Consider the following 16793-nt stretch of genomic DNA (forward strand, 5'->3'; position numbering starts at 1 on the left):
ATCTCGTGCTGTTTAATTGATTAGAGTATGCCTTAAGTAGAGTACTTGGTTAAGCAATGTCCAATGCTGCCAAGGATTTCTTTATTTCTTCATTCGTGTGAATGCTTGAAAAAAAAAAAAATCTCCCGTTAGAATGCAAGTGTACAAGCATGTTTGTGGTGATGGGAAGTTCATTTGTTGATCAACGATTAGGATTAATAAAATTTTTTAACTGATCTAAGATGTTTTAGAAATTTAGATAAGGTTGATGGTAAAGGAAGTTTCTAGGTGGATGGGTTCTTTCCCCCTGGGTGCCTTGTCTTCCCAGTTAATGGATATGAGGATATACCAGCTGTCAGGCTCTAGTTTCAACAAGTTTCACTTGCTGCTTCCTGCCTATTACTAGTAGGGCTGGAGGGCATTCGCTGGATTGCGGATGAGGATGGACTCAGTCAACCGATAGTACACCGAAGTTGAAATTTGTATCGACAAGGCAGGCACACGATTCACGTTCAATTAAGTCGTGCTCATTTATATGTGTATTGTCAAATTCAAAAATAACACGTTTGATAACGTAAGCATTCCCCACAGCTAATAGAAATAGCTGTGACGGACGGACGATTGCGCAGGCGAAGGGGCAAGGGCATCCTTGGCCTTGATTAGTAATCATCGTTGTTCTGGAACTTTCTCATTGTCATGCAGTTTCGATAACTACTGCCAATCTTAATAGTGGGCGCACCGCGCTATGTAGGAATAATAACCAAAGAACAGGCAATAATATTCTTAACAGTAGGCGATTTGGGCGAGGCAACAAAAAAAAAATCTTGAATCTTGCCTTTGCTTCCCCGGTTAACTCTATAGTTTTCATCTAATCATTATGTCTGAATCAAATAAGAAATAATTCGTTGCAGCCTCATAAAAATAGAACATACTTTTCAGGAGATTAACTCAAAGATTCTCCTATTTAATAATGTAGGTTGCTTACAACCTCCTCTTGGATGCTCTAAGCAGAATTCTATGAAACAGACGAAACCGGAATATAATTTTATTGTACATATCTTTTCATTGATAAAAAATAAAAAAGAAGAAGATTATGATGGCGATTTAGTTTCGGTGCAAATTTTTCAGGTGATATCATAATTACTTTTTTTCGCCATCCCCGTCATTGAGATTGAGCCAACATCTCGAATCATAATTGCATCTGTATTTGTTTTCCTCATAAATAAAGAAATACTATGATAAGGCCTAATATTATATTCTGAGAATCTTTTGGATTAAGGAAAACCAAAAATTGTCCGACCTTTCTTTGCCTTTGTTCTAAAGGTCTTTTAAAGTCTTCCTTCGCATATTCTAACAGGGAATTTGGCAAATAATTTACGGAGAGTAAAAGTTCAATTTGATAAAATCCGAAAAGCACAAGGGAATTGGTGCAGAACAACATCAATGGTTGGCGTCATTTTATTGTGCTGATGAAGGACGATGTTGAACAAGATTTGGACATCTAAAAAGGTCACGAAAATTATCTTTCCTTCCTCAAGCTCATTAATGATCGATTTACCTTAACTAGATTGCGGCCGTATGTGCTGAAATGTGGAAGACCTCATTGTTAGGTCAAGTAGCATATTAAGACAGCGTCTGAAAACATAAAAAAAATCCATGTAATCCATAAAAACGCTTAAATTAAAAATTATCTGTTTCCCGAGTGTATGGTATGGGATTACAATCATTATAACCAGTTAACCACCAATAACATCTTCAGTTTCACATAAAACAGAGAGGTTTACAACATCTAAAAACTCCATCATCATCGATATCACCATATAAAAATTCTGACAAATTTCATCATCTAAGGAAAAAGCTCAATAAGTTAAGAAGCCCTTTCAATCCTCGTACGTGCGGCACTCATCTGTCTCCGGGTGGTCTTTGCAGTAATTCTCCAAAGGATCGTTTCCTTTCTTCTTGTCCCTGGCGTGGCTGGCTGCCGCACTGAGCTCTTCCACCTCGTCCCAAGCCGCTACGCACTCTCCGCTCGCTGGGTCACCCGAGCATGCCTCCTCTGCTTCCTTGATGCTCTTTTCCACCTTGTCGGATATGCTGTCAGGGGCAGCTCTCACGGGTCTGATCACCTTCATTCGCCTAGACCCCAACTGGGAGACCCTTTTCCAGGGCTGGGTCAGGTATGGGACCTTGACGGAACTAGCCTTTGTGGAGTCTAGTACGTTGGCTACGACTCTTGGGCTTACGAGGTTAAGACTAGATAGGGTTGCCATTGTTGCTTGTTGGTGCTCCCTGTTCCTGTTCCTGTTTTCAGTGAAGAGTGAAAAATCTGTCTTAATGTTTTCCGGAGATGAAACGATAACAAGGAAGGTGTTTAATTGGGAACTGTAATGGCTCGTGAACACAAATTTCTTATCATCTTGGGACCAATAAGAAATTTCCACGTCGGAGAAAAGTGGAGATATTTTATTGGAATATCATATTTTTTGCTCAACATTTCGCTGGAATATCTAGTTCTAAATATTTATTAACCACCCATAAGGACGTTAAAGATCTAGGGGGTCCCGAACTCAAATCGGAATTTCGACAATCATTCTATTAAAGTTTTTTCCTTTTTAGTGTTTTTAAATTAAATAGTTCCGTGATAAATAAATTTACTATCTTAATTTAAAAGATTAAAAATATCCCTGACAAATGTAAAGGATTGGAATACCGATGAGAAGCGTAACACACCATAAATAATATCTTGACCAAATTCCCAAAGCAAGGGTTCAGACAGCGATATGCTGAATTTTCTTTCCCTTTTTTCTTTTTTTTGTCATTATATTGATCGGTCATTGTAGAACACACGAGAAATATCAAGATACCAACAGAGAATAAAAAAAATTTAGACAAGAACAAAAAAAATTGAAGTTATTGTAGTACGTTGGAATCTAAAATTTATGTTTTATAGTCAATTATTCTCTACTCATGTGAAAAAAAATATAATATACTAAGTATACTAAATTCAGGTTGTTTACATTAAAGGATAAATAATAATAGTAAATATTATTTTGTTTAACTATATAAATTAACAAAGATTGTATTTAATTGTAGTTAAATCGATTAGAATACGGAACTTTCCTGAAGTAAAGTAAATCCGGGAAGAATGAGTGTGTCGTTAATGCAGGAATAAAAAATGAGCTTCACATGTAAAGGTATTTTGGCTTTGCTTTGCTTGTTCATGCATCGTGTTTCTTTATTCCACAGATTTATTGTATTCTTTCTCTCCTTTCTGTGACTTATTTTAAACCCTTGACAGCACCTTACGGCGGCAGGCACTTCACACATTGTTTTTGCATAATTCTCAATCCCATTTCTGAATTCGAAGACATGAATTTTCTTCGTAGCGGAAAGGTTCAGCCGGTTCTCTTCATTTTTATCCTTATCATTGTTCTGACAGGTAACTCAAAGTTCATCCAACTCACTTTTGTAATTTGTTTTTTGTGTCTTTGTTGTCACTTCGAATCTGAACTGAATTAATTTAGTTTTAATCTAAAGGTCTAACCCTTCAAAAAGTCTCGCCTAGATTATATATACAAAACTTTAATTTCGTTGTGATATTCATGAATTTCACTTTTTTTACGCAGCCAAAAAATGTCGTGAACTCAATGATGATGAGCAGGCTCTTCATAAAACTAGGCCCCAGCAATATAATTGCTTCGACATGAGAACTGGGAGTGCGTTATGCATTGCGGAGGCGGCTATGAAGGCTTATTATTTGATGAGCTACAATCTGGACCCTGAACAAAGAAGTAAACCTGGAGTTCCTTTTGTATCGAAACACAATTTGGCACCCTACGTCGGTTCCGGGTGGGATCTGTTTGGGAGCCTTCCATTTCAGAGTCGCCCCAAAGGAGAGGTAGCCAGTAAGGCTATTGGAGCTTTTATTGGGGATAATGTGGGGCGCTTTGTTGCCGAAAAGTTGGTCGGGGGTGAGACGAATTATGTTGCAGCCAAAGACGCTTGGGGACGGAACAAGGTCAGATTGGCGTTTGTGTCGGGGAGTTTATTGGGGGGTTACGTAGGACGAGAAGTTGGGGTTATGGCGTATGATGTGTACCACGGGTTTGAGCATTTGTATAATTACCTTTTCCACCATCCAGAAGCAAAGTCTCCAAGCCCTGCTCTTGATCGGGAGCTGTGAAAAGCTACAAACAGAAAATTAAGATTAACCGGTTTAGGATTCAACTTAATTTGCTGTGTTTGTTAATAAGTGGCTGGACTTTGCACATCACAAATTAAAGTTGCATGCAACTACGTAAATGTAAAGCAAAGGGTGTGATATAAAAATTAATTGTTGCAGATGTTTATGAATTCAGTATGTATTGTTAGATACAAAGAAAAAGAATGAAAATAAAATTCATAAGATTCAATTTCTTAATCTTTTAACAAAATTAATATATTACAGGTGCTGATGTTCAAAATTTTTCATTAAAATATATTAATTTTAAACAATTTTATTATTCTCTAATATTATAGTAATACATTAATATGCGAATTTTGTCTAAATGTTGTGGGTATGCATAATTTACTCTGACATTATAAAAGGAAAATACCATTTTTTTTCCTTTTAGCCGAATGGTTTAATTAGCGTATAGAAAGGGCGTACTAGCCACCTTTGTAGCATGCACTACTGCACTCCCTCGTAGTACGTAAGAAACTTTCCGATCAAGAAAACAGAGAAAAAAAAAAAAGGAAAAGAGATCCGTAGATTCCTTTGGACTACCATCTTTTAACAAGATAACGATTATATTGGACATGGTAACAACATTATGAGTTCATACTAGAAATGCTAAAACAAGGTTGCCAAGCATATCAAGCAAATGAGGCAACTGCAAAGTCATCGTCAACTAGCTGTAACCTCATCTTGGTTTCAGTATCTTTGTCCCCATCAACTATTTTCTAGTTGGAGGAGCACTTACGCCTTAGGCAGAAATTTAGAAAATACTAGAATCTTGGCTATGGGTGCTTCTTTATTGGACTTCATTTCTAGGTTTTTTTTTTTTTGTCTTTTTTTGATTTAGTCAGACTTTATTATTGGTTTTCTCGACGAGATTTTGATATTGAAAATTTTTTGCAATGCAAATCTCAAAAAGGAAACCACTATATTTAGTTAGTGAAATCTAAATTAAATAACTCCTTGTTTTATTTCAAAGGCAAGACTCAAAATAATATGAATTCAAATCCACTACTCTTATTTTTTATCTCATTTTTTACTTTGATTCTTACAAATTGTCACATGTTTATTTTTTATTATTGAGTTAATAGATGTTTGATTGTAATTTTTTTTTACTACAAGAATAGATGTTATTAGTCAAAAAGTCACATACATAATTATCAGAACTCAAAGAAAAATTGAATTTTGAGGATTGAAAAGTTATTTGACTCAAAACCAACCAAATTGATCGAGAACCCGTAGATTCTCTTTTTGTGTTTGGTTAAAATATATGAGAGAAAAAGAGAGAAAAAAAAATAAAACCAAGCATGTATTAACTCATAATAAAAATAAAATAAAATGTGACAATTTGTAAAAGTCGAGTTAGATAATGAGATAGAAGATTTGGATTCATATAATATTATATGAAAGTAATTGTACAATCAATTAAATTCTAATTATCAAATAAAATTCCATTGCATAAGTTATGTTTAATGAAAAACAAATTAACAAAGCATGTGCCTTTTATACGAACAAAAATGCCCTAAATATACTAAATAGGCATGATGAATATTGTTGTCATTCAAAAAAATGAAGAGGGAAAAGTCTTACCTTTTAAACTCATTGTTGGCAAGGTAATAATACGTCTTATATTGTTTAGATATACAAATTAATGAAGATATATTTAGCAGCAGTAAATCAATTTAGATAAAAAAAAATTGAAAACTGATCTCTTCCGAAGTACTAAACTAGATGTGTATCCTAGAATCTAAAATAAGTAACACGTTTCAAGGCATTTTTTTGCTTGCTTTGCTTGTTCGTGGCTATTATTTCTTTATTCCATACCTTGATTGGATTCTTCCTTTCCTATTATAATCTATTTAACCCTTATAACACGTGTTACAGCAATCATATTATACTTACTTCTCAAATCATATTTCTAAGTGATCCAACGAAGATATAATTATACAGGATTAAAAATGTCCATGACAAGCGTAAAGAATTGGAATGCCCATGAGAGACGTAAAGCACCATAAATAATAACTTGATCAAATTCCTAAAGCAAGGGTTCACAGCGATATGCTGAATTTTCTTTTGTTTTTCTCTTTTTATCTGTCATTATATTGATAAGTCATTGTAGAACACACGAGAAATATCAAGACACCAAGAGGGATTAAAAAAAAAAATTTAAGTTATTGTGCTAGGTTGGAATCTAAAATTTATGTTTTATAACCAATTATTCTCTACTCATGTGAAAAAATATACAATATACTAGGTGTACTAAATTGAGGTTGTTTACATCTTATATTGTTTAGAGATACAAATTAACGAAGATATATTTAGCAGTAGTAAAACAATTTAGAAAAAAAAAAATTGAACTCTCTCTTCCGAAGTACTAAACTAGATGTGTTATCTAGAATGGAAAACAAGTTACACGTTTCAGGGCATTTTTTTTGCTTGTTCATGGCTATTGTTTCTTTATTCCATAACTTTATTGGATTCTTCCTTTCCTATTATTGCCTATTTAACCCTTATAACACAACTTACAACAACCATATCATACAAACTTCTCAATCATATTTCTAAGGGACCGAACGAAGACATGAAGATTTTTCAGAAAGGGATAGTTCAAGTGGTTTATTTAGTTCTGGTAGTTTTGCTCTTTCTTGCTGGTAATTCAATTTTCATCCAGTTGGTTTTTTTTTTTTTCAAATTATGTATTTACTTCCACAGCAAATCTGCAATTTATAGTTATGGACTATTACGATACATATATGCCTATAGCTAAATTATGTTAACGTGTATAATGACGAAAGGAACTGATTTTCTAATAAAATTTTGGCTGATTTGCAGCCAGACTAGGTTTTCATGAAACCTGGCCACGAAAATCTGATTGTTTTGACATGGGAACCGGCACCACCACATGCCTAGCGAAGAGCCTCTTGAAGTTGATTCCTTTAATGAAGTACGTTCCTGACAGGCAAACAAGGGATCCTCAATCTGCTTTGGCAAAGTACAATTGGGCACCTTACATTGCTGCCTCGACGGATCTGGCAGAATCCCTTTACTCTAACCGTCCGACGGGAGAGGTAATCAGCAAGGTTACGGGCACTTTCATCGGTGATCAAGTGGTCTCCCACGTCGCAAAATTTTTGTTCGGGAGATGGAAGATTTGGGGGTTTCGTACGGGGAGTATAATCGGGGCTTACGTCGGAGGAAAAGTTGGGGTTATGGTATATGATTTGTACTATTTATACAATTTCATTTTCCATGGAAGTGGAAAAAGTGTTGGTAGCCCCGTTCATAAGGAGCTATGAAAGCTACCGCCTAAAATGGCTAAAGACAGAACAAGTAAGCACGTTCATGGAGAAGCAACAAATTAATGTCTTTCCTCTTTTCCTTGGAAGCTTAGGATTTAACTTTGTTGTGTTTGAAAAAAATAAATGGTCTGCCTCGAACCATATATCACAGAAGTTTTAGGGTTAATAATGCAATGGATGGAATAATCTGTTATTAATGTTGTTAATAATTGTGAATCTTAAATAAAAATCAGAATTATTTATTTCTGTCTTTTCTTTCTTTTTTTCTTTAACATAGGACTTCTTTTAACTACAATATTATGATATTTAATTAAGTGCGAGATCTAATTAGTTTTAAAATCCTCTCCAATTACTTTTTTTTGACGAACCAATCCTCTTTAATTACTATGACATTAGATTTTAATTAATTTATATTTTAATTCAATTACATATTAAATTTATAAACTTATCTTAAATTCAATTATGCATTAACTTTGAGATGAATGCTTTAAATAATCTTTAGTTAAAATAAATTAATTACCATTAATGTGGAAAAAAAGTCTAACATCAGTTACTTTTTTAAAAAAGATAAAAAGTATTTCTCAAACTAATAGAGGAAAGTTTATATTCAATAAAGCTTAATGAATGTTGATTATTTTCCTAATTGAATTTATATAGTAACATTTTATTAATATAATACATANTTGACTTATAGTTTAATCAATTAAAGATGACTTTAAAGCTAATTAAATCTTTCAACCTATTTATAACCAATTAAATCTCACAATTTTGTAACCAAAAACCAAAAGTTTTGAAAAAAAGAGATAAAAAGAGAAATAAAAAATAAAATAAAATATTTACACTTTACATGTTCGCCATTCTTTTTTACTAATGGATTCTAAAACTTTTAATTTCTTTAACAGTTGATTTTTTTTTGAAAAGCATTTCTTTAACGTTGATATTTATTACAAATTTGTTAGATTTAGAATCAAATAAATTATTTTATTTTTTTTTTAAATTATTGATATTTAATTAATATTGTATATATCAATTTAAAATTATTTTTATATTAAAAATACAATTCAAAATTTCACATGCATTTGTGTGTGCCCAATTGCTAATATCTACTTGGAGTGTGACTTTTATGCCATGTTGATAATTTGTACTAAGTTGTACTTCCTCTGATTGGCACAACTCAAGATAATGAAGCGCACAGAGTAAGGAGGTACACTCCGTAGCAGCAGATAAGAAACTCCGGCTGAAAATCTACAGATTCCTTTCGGCCCGCAACCTTTTCAACATGATTGGACACGAGGGCAACAAGATGAGTCCACGCCTAGAAAAGCAAACATAAGAATAGAATATCAATCAATCAAATAAAAATAAATGATGCGCCTTCAGAAAGTCTATCATCGCCTCTCTCTCCTCTCCATCTCTCCTTTCTCTTCCTCTCTTCCTCCCTTTTCTCTCTCCCCAAACACTAGGTCCCGATTCCCTTCTTCATCATCCCTCCGAACACCTGGCCACCTGAGAACTCATTCTAGGAACGCCTCCAAAACAGCCATGACCGGCTCCCGATTCCACCGTCTCGTCCCTATCGACTCTGCTCTTACTGAAGACGCTGCCGGCGGCAATGGCTCTAACGGCTCCGTTTCTTCTTCGGCTAACGCTTCCGCTACTTTGACTGAAGAAGACGATGGTACTTTACTTCTGTGAATTTTTAATCTGCCTGAACTGAATTTGAATTTGCTTTCATTTAAAAGTTAGTTACTTAAAAGTTGAGTTTTGAATTTGATGTAGAAAATGTTGCAATCGGAGTTAAATATCGTCTTCCACCGCCGGAAATTAGAGATATTGTTGATGCTCCACCGCTTCCCGCACTGTCATTTTCACCATTACGGGATAAAATACTGTTTCTCAAGCGGAGATCTTTGCCGCCGTTGGCAGAACTAGGGAGACCGGAGGAAAAGCTTGCTGGTATTCGAATTGATGGGAAATGCAATACCAGGAGCCGCATGTCTTTCTACACCGGTATAGGAATCCATCAACTAATGCCTGACGGCTCGTTGGGACCGGAGAAAGAGGTTCAAGGATTCCCTGATGGTGCTAAGATTAATTTCGTTACCTGGTCAAATGACGGTCAACACTTAGCCTTTAGTGTTCGCGTTGAGGAGGAGGATAGCAGTAGTAATAGTGGAAAGCTTAGAGTGTGGGTTGCTGATGTGGAAACTGGAATGGCTAGGCCGCTGTTTCAGTCACCGGATATATATCTGAATGCAGTTTTTGATAATTATATTTGGGTGGATAACTCTACTCTGTTAGTTTGTACCATTCCTTTGTCGCGAGGAGACCCCCCAAAGAAACCTTTGGTTCCTTCTGGCCCGAAGATTCAATCCAACGAACAGAAATATGTCATTCAAGTTAGGACATTCCAGGATTTGCTTAAGGATGAGTATGATGAGGATTTATTTGATTACTATGCCACCTCGCAACTTATTTTGGCTTCTTTGGATGGCACTGTGAAGGAAATAGGCACACCGGCTGTTTACGCATCTATGGATCCTTCCCCTGATCAGAAGTACCTTTTGATTAGCTCAATCCATAGGCCGTATTCTTTTATTGTACCGTGTGGAAGGTTTCCCAAGAAAGTGGATGTATGGACAAGTGATGGGAAATTTGTTAGAGAACTCTGCGACTTGCCCCTTGCTGAGGACATTCCTATTGCCTTTAGTAGCGTGCGGAAAGGGATGCGGTCAATCAATTGGAGAGCAGATAAGCCTTCAATGTTATATTGGTATGTATCTGCATCATTTACTCAATCATGCATTTCTAAAGATGAAATTGACTATAATTATGTGGGACTTTACAAGTTCCAACTTCTAAGTCAGAGTGCAAAGTTTTTTGCAATCATCAGCGCATGAAAGATGTTATGTGTAATCATGTAATCAACATGTAAACATATGATGTAACCACTAACTTTTAATGATAAAATTTAATGTAAGCTTTTCTCGATGAAGTTGTTTCTCTATGTAATTTTAGTTGCCTGACTGTGCTGAAGTTTTTAGGGCAGAGACACAAGATGGAGGTGATGCAAAAGTGGAAGTTTCGCCTCGTGATATAATTTATACACAGCCTGCAGAGCCACAAGAAGGTGAACAGCCAGAAATCTTACAAAAACTTGATCTTCGCTATGGGTATGTATATATGTTTCATTTCTTAAATTTACTTTTACCTGCATAGTTTTCTTAACATATTTAAATTAGTGACTAAAGCTGACCTTTCTTTCTGGTGTATTTGCAATGATGTTTCAAAACCTCTGAGATGGGGAGAACATTGTGTTTGACTGCTTGCATATGTCAAAATTGTTTCCATCAAAGTATTGGATTTTTAAAAATGAGTCAAGACTAGTAGTAAATGGAGTAAGACACATCCAATGAACTGAATTGCTAGTAACTAATGTATGCTTATATTTATGTTTGACCAGCATTCCTTGACACTCATTTCATTCCCTAACATGAAGATCTTTGAATTCTTCGGTTAAATGCATCATTCCTAAGCTTATCATTTGTGGCTAAGGGATTGATTGGCTTATCAAGTATCAAGTAGTGGATCAAGCTGTGGTTTGCTGGAAATAAATTTCAAATATTGTGCAGACAGTTAATAGCAAGCTACTGTTTTGTCTTGAAAACCCCAAAAAAGTTTGAACAATGTTATCTAATATGTTTGATTCTTCATATTGACAGAGGGATTTCATGGTGTGATGATTCACTGGCTCTGGTTTATGAGTCTTGGTACAAGACACGTCGAACAAGAACCTGGGTGATATCTCCCGGATCGAAAGATGTGAGTCCACGCATACTTTTTGATAGGTCATCTGAGGATGTGTACTCTGATCCAGGTTCTCCCATGCTGAGGAGAACCCCTGCTGGGACTTATGTGATAGCTAAAATAAGGAAGGAAAATGATGAAGGCACTTATGTTTTGCTGAATGGAAATGGTGCTACACCAGAGGGGAACATCCCCTTCCTTGATTTGTTTGACATGTAAGTGTTTAATTCACCTTTGTTTGTACATTCTCATTCTGGGTGGTGCCATAGTGATCTAAAACATATTCTTCCAGAAATACAGGCAGCAAAGAACGAATATGGGAGAGCAACAAGGAAAAGTACTATGAGAGTGTTGTTGCTTTGATGTCGGATCAGAAAGAAGGGGATATACATCTTCATGAGCTGAAGATACTTACTTCTAAAGAGTCAAAAACTGAAAACACCCAATATTACATTCAAAGTTGGCCAGATAGGAAAGTATGTCAGATCACAGACTTCCCTCATCCATATCCACAGTTGGCATCACTGCAGAAGGAGATGATCAGATACCAGAGAAAGGATGGGGTTCAACTTACTGCAACATTATACTTACCACCAGGCTATGATCCATCAAAAGAAGGCCCTCTTCCTTGTCTAGTTTGGTCTTACCCTGGAGAATTTAAAAGCAAAGATGCTGCTGGACAAGTTCGTGGTTCGCCTAATGAATTTGCAGGCATAGGTCCAACATCAGCTCTCCTTTGGCTTGCTAGAAGGCATGAAAGTCTTCCTTCCTTATTTGCTTTTGTACTCTTTTTGAGTTTTTAGTTTGCACTCCACTGATTTTTCCTTTTGAACTGGTTGCTGGTAGAGTAGATTATGGTTACCCTTATCTTCTGCTTTGCAGATTTGCTATTTTATCTGGACCGACAATCCCTATTATTGGTGAAGGGGATGAAGAAGCGAATGATAGGTAATGCACTACTTCTATGATTATACACACAAGCACACGCATGTGAGTGTGTATGTATATCCCATCCTATGACTTGAGTCCAGCCTAAGTGGCATCATCATATAACTATTTGTGTAGGTATGTCGAGCAACTGGTTTCAAGTGCAGAGGCAGCTGTTGAGGAAGTTATCAGACGTGGAGTAAGCATCCTCATTCCCTCACATACAACCAACATTGGCATCATACTAATTATAAATTTCTGACTCAAGCTTTTCTGATGCTGTGTATGTTTAGGTAGCTCATCCTAACAAAATTGCTGTTGGGGGGCATTCCTATGGAGCATTTATGACAGCAAACCTCCTAGCACATGCTCCTCACCTTTTCTGTTGTGGGATTGCTCGGTCTGGAGCCTACAACAGAACCCTTACACCCTTTGGTTTTCAGGTAGTGCACTGGAGCTTATAAGTATATTCAATGTAATGCATAATGCCTTTTAGATTTTGAATATTATCACCCCATAATTTCTACCCTTTGTTCTCAATCTTCACCATTTATCTTTGGATGGATTCATGGCTTCCTTCTCTCACTGGCACAGAATGAGGATAGAACTCTCTGGGAGGCAACTACTACCTATGTAGAGATGAGTCCGTTCATGTCTGCAAATAAAATCAAGAAGCCGATCTTGCTTGTCCATGGAGAAGAAGACAATAACCCTGGAACACTAACCATGCAGGTATATGGCTCTCCCACACCTTTGCATGTGGCCCTTTTACGTTCAATTTTCTACCAGATTTATCAACTGACCGCGGAATAAGTTACTGATAAAGTTTATTTATTCCCTCGTTATCCGTGTGTTGATTTATGGAATGTTCACCCTCTTGCATACCTTTTCCCTCCCTTTTCAACCTTAGCTCAAACACATGACTTCGTCCTTTTCCTTTTTAGCTCTTTGATATTTTTTAGTGATTTGACTTATCATTGATCTCTTCCTAACTTCTTTGCTTGCCTATTTATTGGGCTTATATATATGATGCAGTCCGATCGTTTCTTCAATGCTCTGAAGGGTCATGGAGCTCTTTGTCGCCTTGTTATTTTACCCTTTGAGAGCCATGGCTATGCTGCGCGAGAAAGCATCATGCATGTCCTCTGGGAAACAGATAGATGGCTTCAAAAGTATTGTGTGTCAAACACTTCTGATATCAGTGCAGGTCTTGATACGAGCAAAGATGCTGCAAGTGATGAAGTTACAGAGTCTGAAAACAAAGTAGTTGCTGCCAGTGGAGGCAGTGGTGCAGAGTTGGCAGATTCTGAAAATGAAGAGTTCCAATCAAAGCCAAGGTCATTAATGTGGTAAGTTCATAATTCCTCTGTTCTTTTTGGTCTTGACTTTCTTCACACTTTGTTGAGGAAAAGATTCATAAACACAAGGTTAATTTTTTGGCATTAAAGGTGCTCTTTTTTTAAAAAAAAAAAAAAATTCATTTGCTTTTTCTTCCATATCCTTTCCAAATGAAAATGTCTGCAGTGTATTTTGTTCATGCTTGTCTGTCTTGTCCTCTTTGGAGCGTACCTTCATTTGAAGAATATGAAGCTGATTGGCTTTTACAAAACAGTAGTAAAATAATTGTGTTATTGAAAATACTAGTTTAGTTTTTCCAGGCTTGTCCAGAATTTTCTGATCTCTTTAGTTCTTGGTGTAATCATATTAATGTTTTCCATGGCATTGGCAATTGAAGCTTTTTCTGGACTGTTTTACCAAGTTTGTTGTTGACTTAATTACTGCTATCAATTACGTTTTTGTAGATTTTATCGCTGATCTTTGGCCTCCAAGGACTAAAATTGGACTGCGATGGTTGGTACTGAAACAGCGAATGCGAATTTTCATGATCAGAGATTATTTCTGATGACATCATATGCAACTGTAACTTTAGAATGCCATTTCCCACTCTTGGAGTAATCAGATTAATGTTTTCCATGGCGTTGGGTTTGAATTCTTAAAAGCACAGGTACCTGGCGGGCTGGCTGATGGTCTATACAATCTACAACCACGCACAACGTGATGCTCATTTCCCCCTCTTCCCCGCTCTATCTTATAGGAAGTGTAGCGTTTGCCGATCAAATTTAGTTGGCGATTACTAAATTGAGTATCGTGGGAGTATCGTGGGATCTTTGGCAAATTTTAACAAATTACAGACGACCTATTTATTACTCTTTATTATAAGTTGGTTATGTTGCCAAACAGAGGATGCTTGGTTGATAAACCCAATTTCCGGTTGTTTTAACAATTCCAATAAGCTTGTTCATAACATTCACAAACTCATGGCGGGCAATGCTGCTTGCCATATGCCCATAACAGCGTGGGAATGATCAAGTGGAATCCCAATCCTCCTACTGAGATGCAAACATGAAGTGAAAAAAATAGAACACGGCCTTATCTAAATGGCGCTCAACCTGTATCAAACATGTCTAAATCAGAAACAACCAACTGCCCAGGGGCAACTTGCCACTACGGAAGAGACAGTTGCATTCACAATTATATTTCAAGTACAAGCATCATCCCAAACAGATGTAGCAAGAAACCAAATGAGAGGAGCCACTGGGACACAATACCACGAAAGCCATTGGGGTTTGTTAAGCAAATATGTGGTTCTGATCTTACTACAATAAAATTATTCTCAAAACTCCAAACTGAGTTCGCTCATCTTGAACCAAAGAGCCAAAAAGGGAACAGAAACGATCAAATATTGCCAAAGCTGTCCACAATTTCACAAGACATTAACATTTATTCTTCTGCAACAACAGAGATATCACCTTTCTCAAGCATGTCATAGAATGCTCTCACTTTCCTCTGCTCATTCCAGTGATGCATCTTCCAAAGCCCACCAGCACAGAAGCCAAGTGTTATTCCAATAATTATCTCCTTGACAACACTTGGTCCTTTCAAGGTAGCATGAGCAATCCTAGGACCGGCCATTTCACTTTTCTAGTTGAAACTAGTAAACCTAGAAGAAAGAATTAAACATTTCATTTTATGTTATGGAGGAATCTAGGATCATGACACCCACATATCACTTTAACAAGCAAATCAATTAACAAACAAGAAACATAACCAGAAGCAACAACAAATATCCATAACATAATGCAATTCATGAAAATTGAGGTACTATAGATAGAAATTAAACCCAATATGAAGGGGCTAGCTAATTTTAACTTATAACATAAACCTTTATGTTACTCCTGAAAACCATATGGCTTAACTAGCAATGATTTCGAGCTCTAGCGCTCCAAATGGAAGAAAAATAAACATAAGAAAATTTCTTTATACAAATTCTCATCTATTTACCTGGTTTGCATTTGCATATTGAGTTAAACCACTTTCACGTTAGTCCCATAAGAGATGACTCAGGCTTATACTTAGCCAAGCCCCACTAACAAATTTATCACTTGAGTTATACTAACTCATTTGCTGTTTAATACCTAACAAGTCAAATATTATCACCGGAGCCAGACCCTAGTGTTTTCTAACCTTCAATTATTCATTTATGTAGACACTTCAATTCAGTGGCAGTTTTAGGTTGTGGATTACACGTCTTTTAAGTCTAAGAACTCAAATAGAAGACATGGTAGCTTGAGATTTCCACTCTCTCAGCTGCCCAACAGTTAAAAGAGAACATATCTAAAACATGAACTAGACTCTAACAACAAAATTATAATACAATACTAGTCAATCAATCAATAAATCAATACGGCCAATCCCGTGTCTGCCCCTAACTAATGCTCAAAAAGAAGAAGATAATTGAAATATAGCCATCATATTGTAAAAAGGACTTGAACAATATTTATGACTAATATATCACTTCAGGTAAAAGTTATACATTTCTCTAACGGCAGTTTCAAATCTCAGATAGGTGTATCAATAATAGCTAATGGAAAAGGAAAATTCTCCCAGATTTTGTCTAAGCATAAATCAAATAATCCTAAAACGAAAAATTGATATTAAAATAACCATAGCGCACACTGTAAAACCCCCAAATCGATCTCAAGATCTTCATGACTAATAACTAAAAGAAACAAATCATCAATTCCACGCATGCAGCTAAGACGGAGACATCGAAAAACACTGGGTAATGGTCACGAAGCACGAGTGAGAAAATCGAAATAATAAAAAAAAAATAGAACAGAGGGTGGAATTAGGGTTAACCTGAACGAGGCAGCGATGAAGACTAGGATCGAATTGGATTGAGATTCAGAAAATGGGGCTCTATTTCTGTCTACGACCCTTCTACAACAACACTTCCGAATTCTCTATTTTGCCCTTGTAGAATAATGGGCTCAGGGCTAGTATAACAGAACAAACCAGATATTTTAATGGGCCACTGGGTCAACTAGGTTTGATCATGGGCCGGATGTCCAACATATGATCTTTTTAATAAAGAATTAGAAATAGATTTGTGAAATTTCTTTTTCTATTCATGGTAAGTGACAGACAACTTCTCAAAGGTCAGGTTGAGGCTAAAAGAGGGAATATCTCAATAATGTTAAATTCACAAGATTCTACACTCCTAC

General features: G+C 36.1%; 5 protein-coding genes across 5 annotated transcripts; 3 read left to right on the top strand and 2 right to left on the bottom strand.

Moving 5' to 3' along the window:
• On the bottom strand, positions 1639-2334 carry LOC18613693 (calvin cycle protein CP12-2, chloroplastic). Its single transcript, XM_018114211.1, has one exon. The coding sequence runs from the start codon at positions 2247-2249 to the stop codon at positions 1860-1862; it is 390 nt and encodes a 129-aa protein (XP_017969700.1). The 5' UTR covers positions 2250-2334; the 3' UTR covers positions 1639-1859.
• Positions 3255-4336, top strand: LOC18613694. The gene is made up of 2 exons (XM_007051042.2): positions 3255-3418; positions 3606-4336. The coding sequence occupies exons 1-2, from the start codon at positions 3349-3351 to the stop codon at positions 4160-4162; spliced, it is 627 nt and encodes a 208-aa protein (XP_007051104.2). The 5' UTR covers positions 3255-3348; the 3' UTR covers positions 4163-4336.
• LOC18613695 lies at positions 6735-7736 on the top strand. Its single transcript, XM_007051043.2, has 2 exons — positions 6735-6846; positions 7028-7736. Exons 1-2 carry the CDS (start codon positions 6777-6779, stop codon positions 7489-7491), a joined length of 534 nt encoding a protein of 177 aa, XP_007051105.2. The 5' UTR covers positions 6735-6776; the 3' UTR covers positions 7492-7736.
• LOC18613696 (probable glutamyl endopeptidase, chloroplastic) lies at positions 8850-14493 on the top strand. The gene is made up of 11 exons (XM_007051044.2): positions 8850-9172; positions 9274-10267; positions 10539-10667; positions 11217-11516; positions 11594-12052; positions 12184-12249; positions 12367-12427; positions 12522-12671; positions 12823-12960; positions 13264-13577; positions 14031-14493. Coding segments are annotated over exons 1-11 (2925 nt in total). The 5' UTR covers positions 8850-8859; the 3' UTR covers positions 14032-14493.
• Positions 14695-16497, bottom strand: LOC18613697 (cytochrome c oxidase subunit 5C). The gene is made up of 2 exons (XM_007051045.2): positions 16429-16497; positions 14695-15229 (listed from the first exon to the last, which is right to left on the bottom strand). Exon 2 carries the CDS (start codon positions 15199-15201, stop codon positions 15010-15012), a length of 192 nt encoding a protein of 63 aa, XP_007051107.1. The 5' UTR covers positions 15202-15229; positions 16429-16497; the 3' UTR covers positions 14695-15009.

Source organism: Theobroma cacao, chromosome 1 (genome assembly GCF_000208745.1).
Source record: "Theobroma cacao cultivar B97-61/B2 chromosome 1, Criollo_cocoa_genome_V2, whole genome shotgun sequence".
NCBI lineage: Eukaryota > Viridiplantae > Streptophyta > Magnoliopsida > Malvales > Malvaceae > Theobroma > Theobroma cacao.

Bases quoted from the DNA above. Each gene is read 5' to 3' on its own strand.
- LOC18613694 (XM_007051042.2), top strand. From the start codon at position 3,349: ATGAATTTTCTTCGTAGCGGAAAGGTTCAGCCGGTTCTCTTCATTTTT. The intron at 3,419-3,605 runs GTAACTCAAAGT...TTTTTTACGCAG, and splicing joins CCTTATCATTGTTCTGACAG to CCAAAAAATGTCGTGAACTC.
- LOC18613697 (XM_007051045.2), bottom strand. From the start codon at position 15,201: ATGGCCGGTCCTAGGATTGCTCATGCTACCTTGAAAGGACCAAGTGTT.
- LOC18613693 (XM_018114211.1), bottom strand. From the start codon at position 2,249: ATGGCAACCCTATCTAGTCTTAACCTCGTAAGCCCAAGAGTCGTAGCC.
- LOC18613696 (XM_007051044.2), top strand. From the start codon at position 8,860: ATGATGCGCCTTCAGAAAGTCTATCATCGCCTCTCTCTCCTCTCCATC. The intron at 12,053-12,183 runs GCATGAAAGTCT...TCTGCTTTGCAG, and splicing joins CTCCTTTGGCTTGCTAGAAG to ATTTGCTATTTTATCTGGAC. The intron at 12,428-12,521 runs GTAAGCATCCTC...GTGTATGTTTAG, and splicing joins AGGAAGTTATCAGACGTGGA to GTAGCTCATCCTAACAAAAT.
- LOC18613695 (XM_007051043.2), top strand. From the start codon at position 6,777: ATGAAGATTTTTCAGAAAGGGATAGTTCAAGTGGTTTATTTAGTTCTG. The intron at 6,847-7,027 runs GTAATTCAATTT...GCTGATTTGCAG, and splicing joins AGTTTTGCTCTTTCTTGCTG to CCAGACTAGGTTTTCATGAA.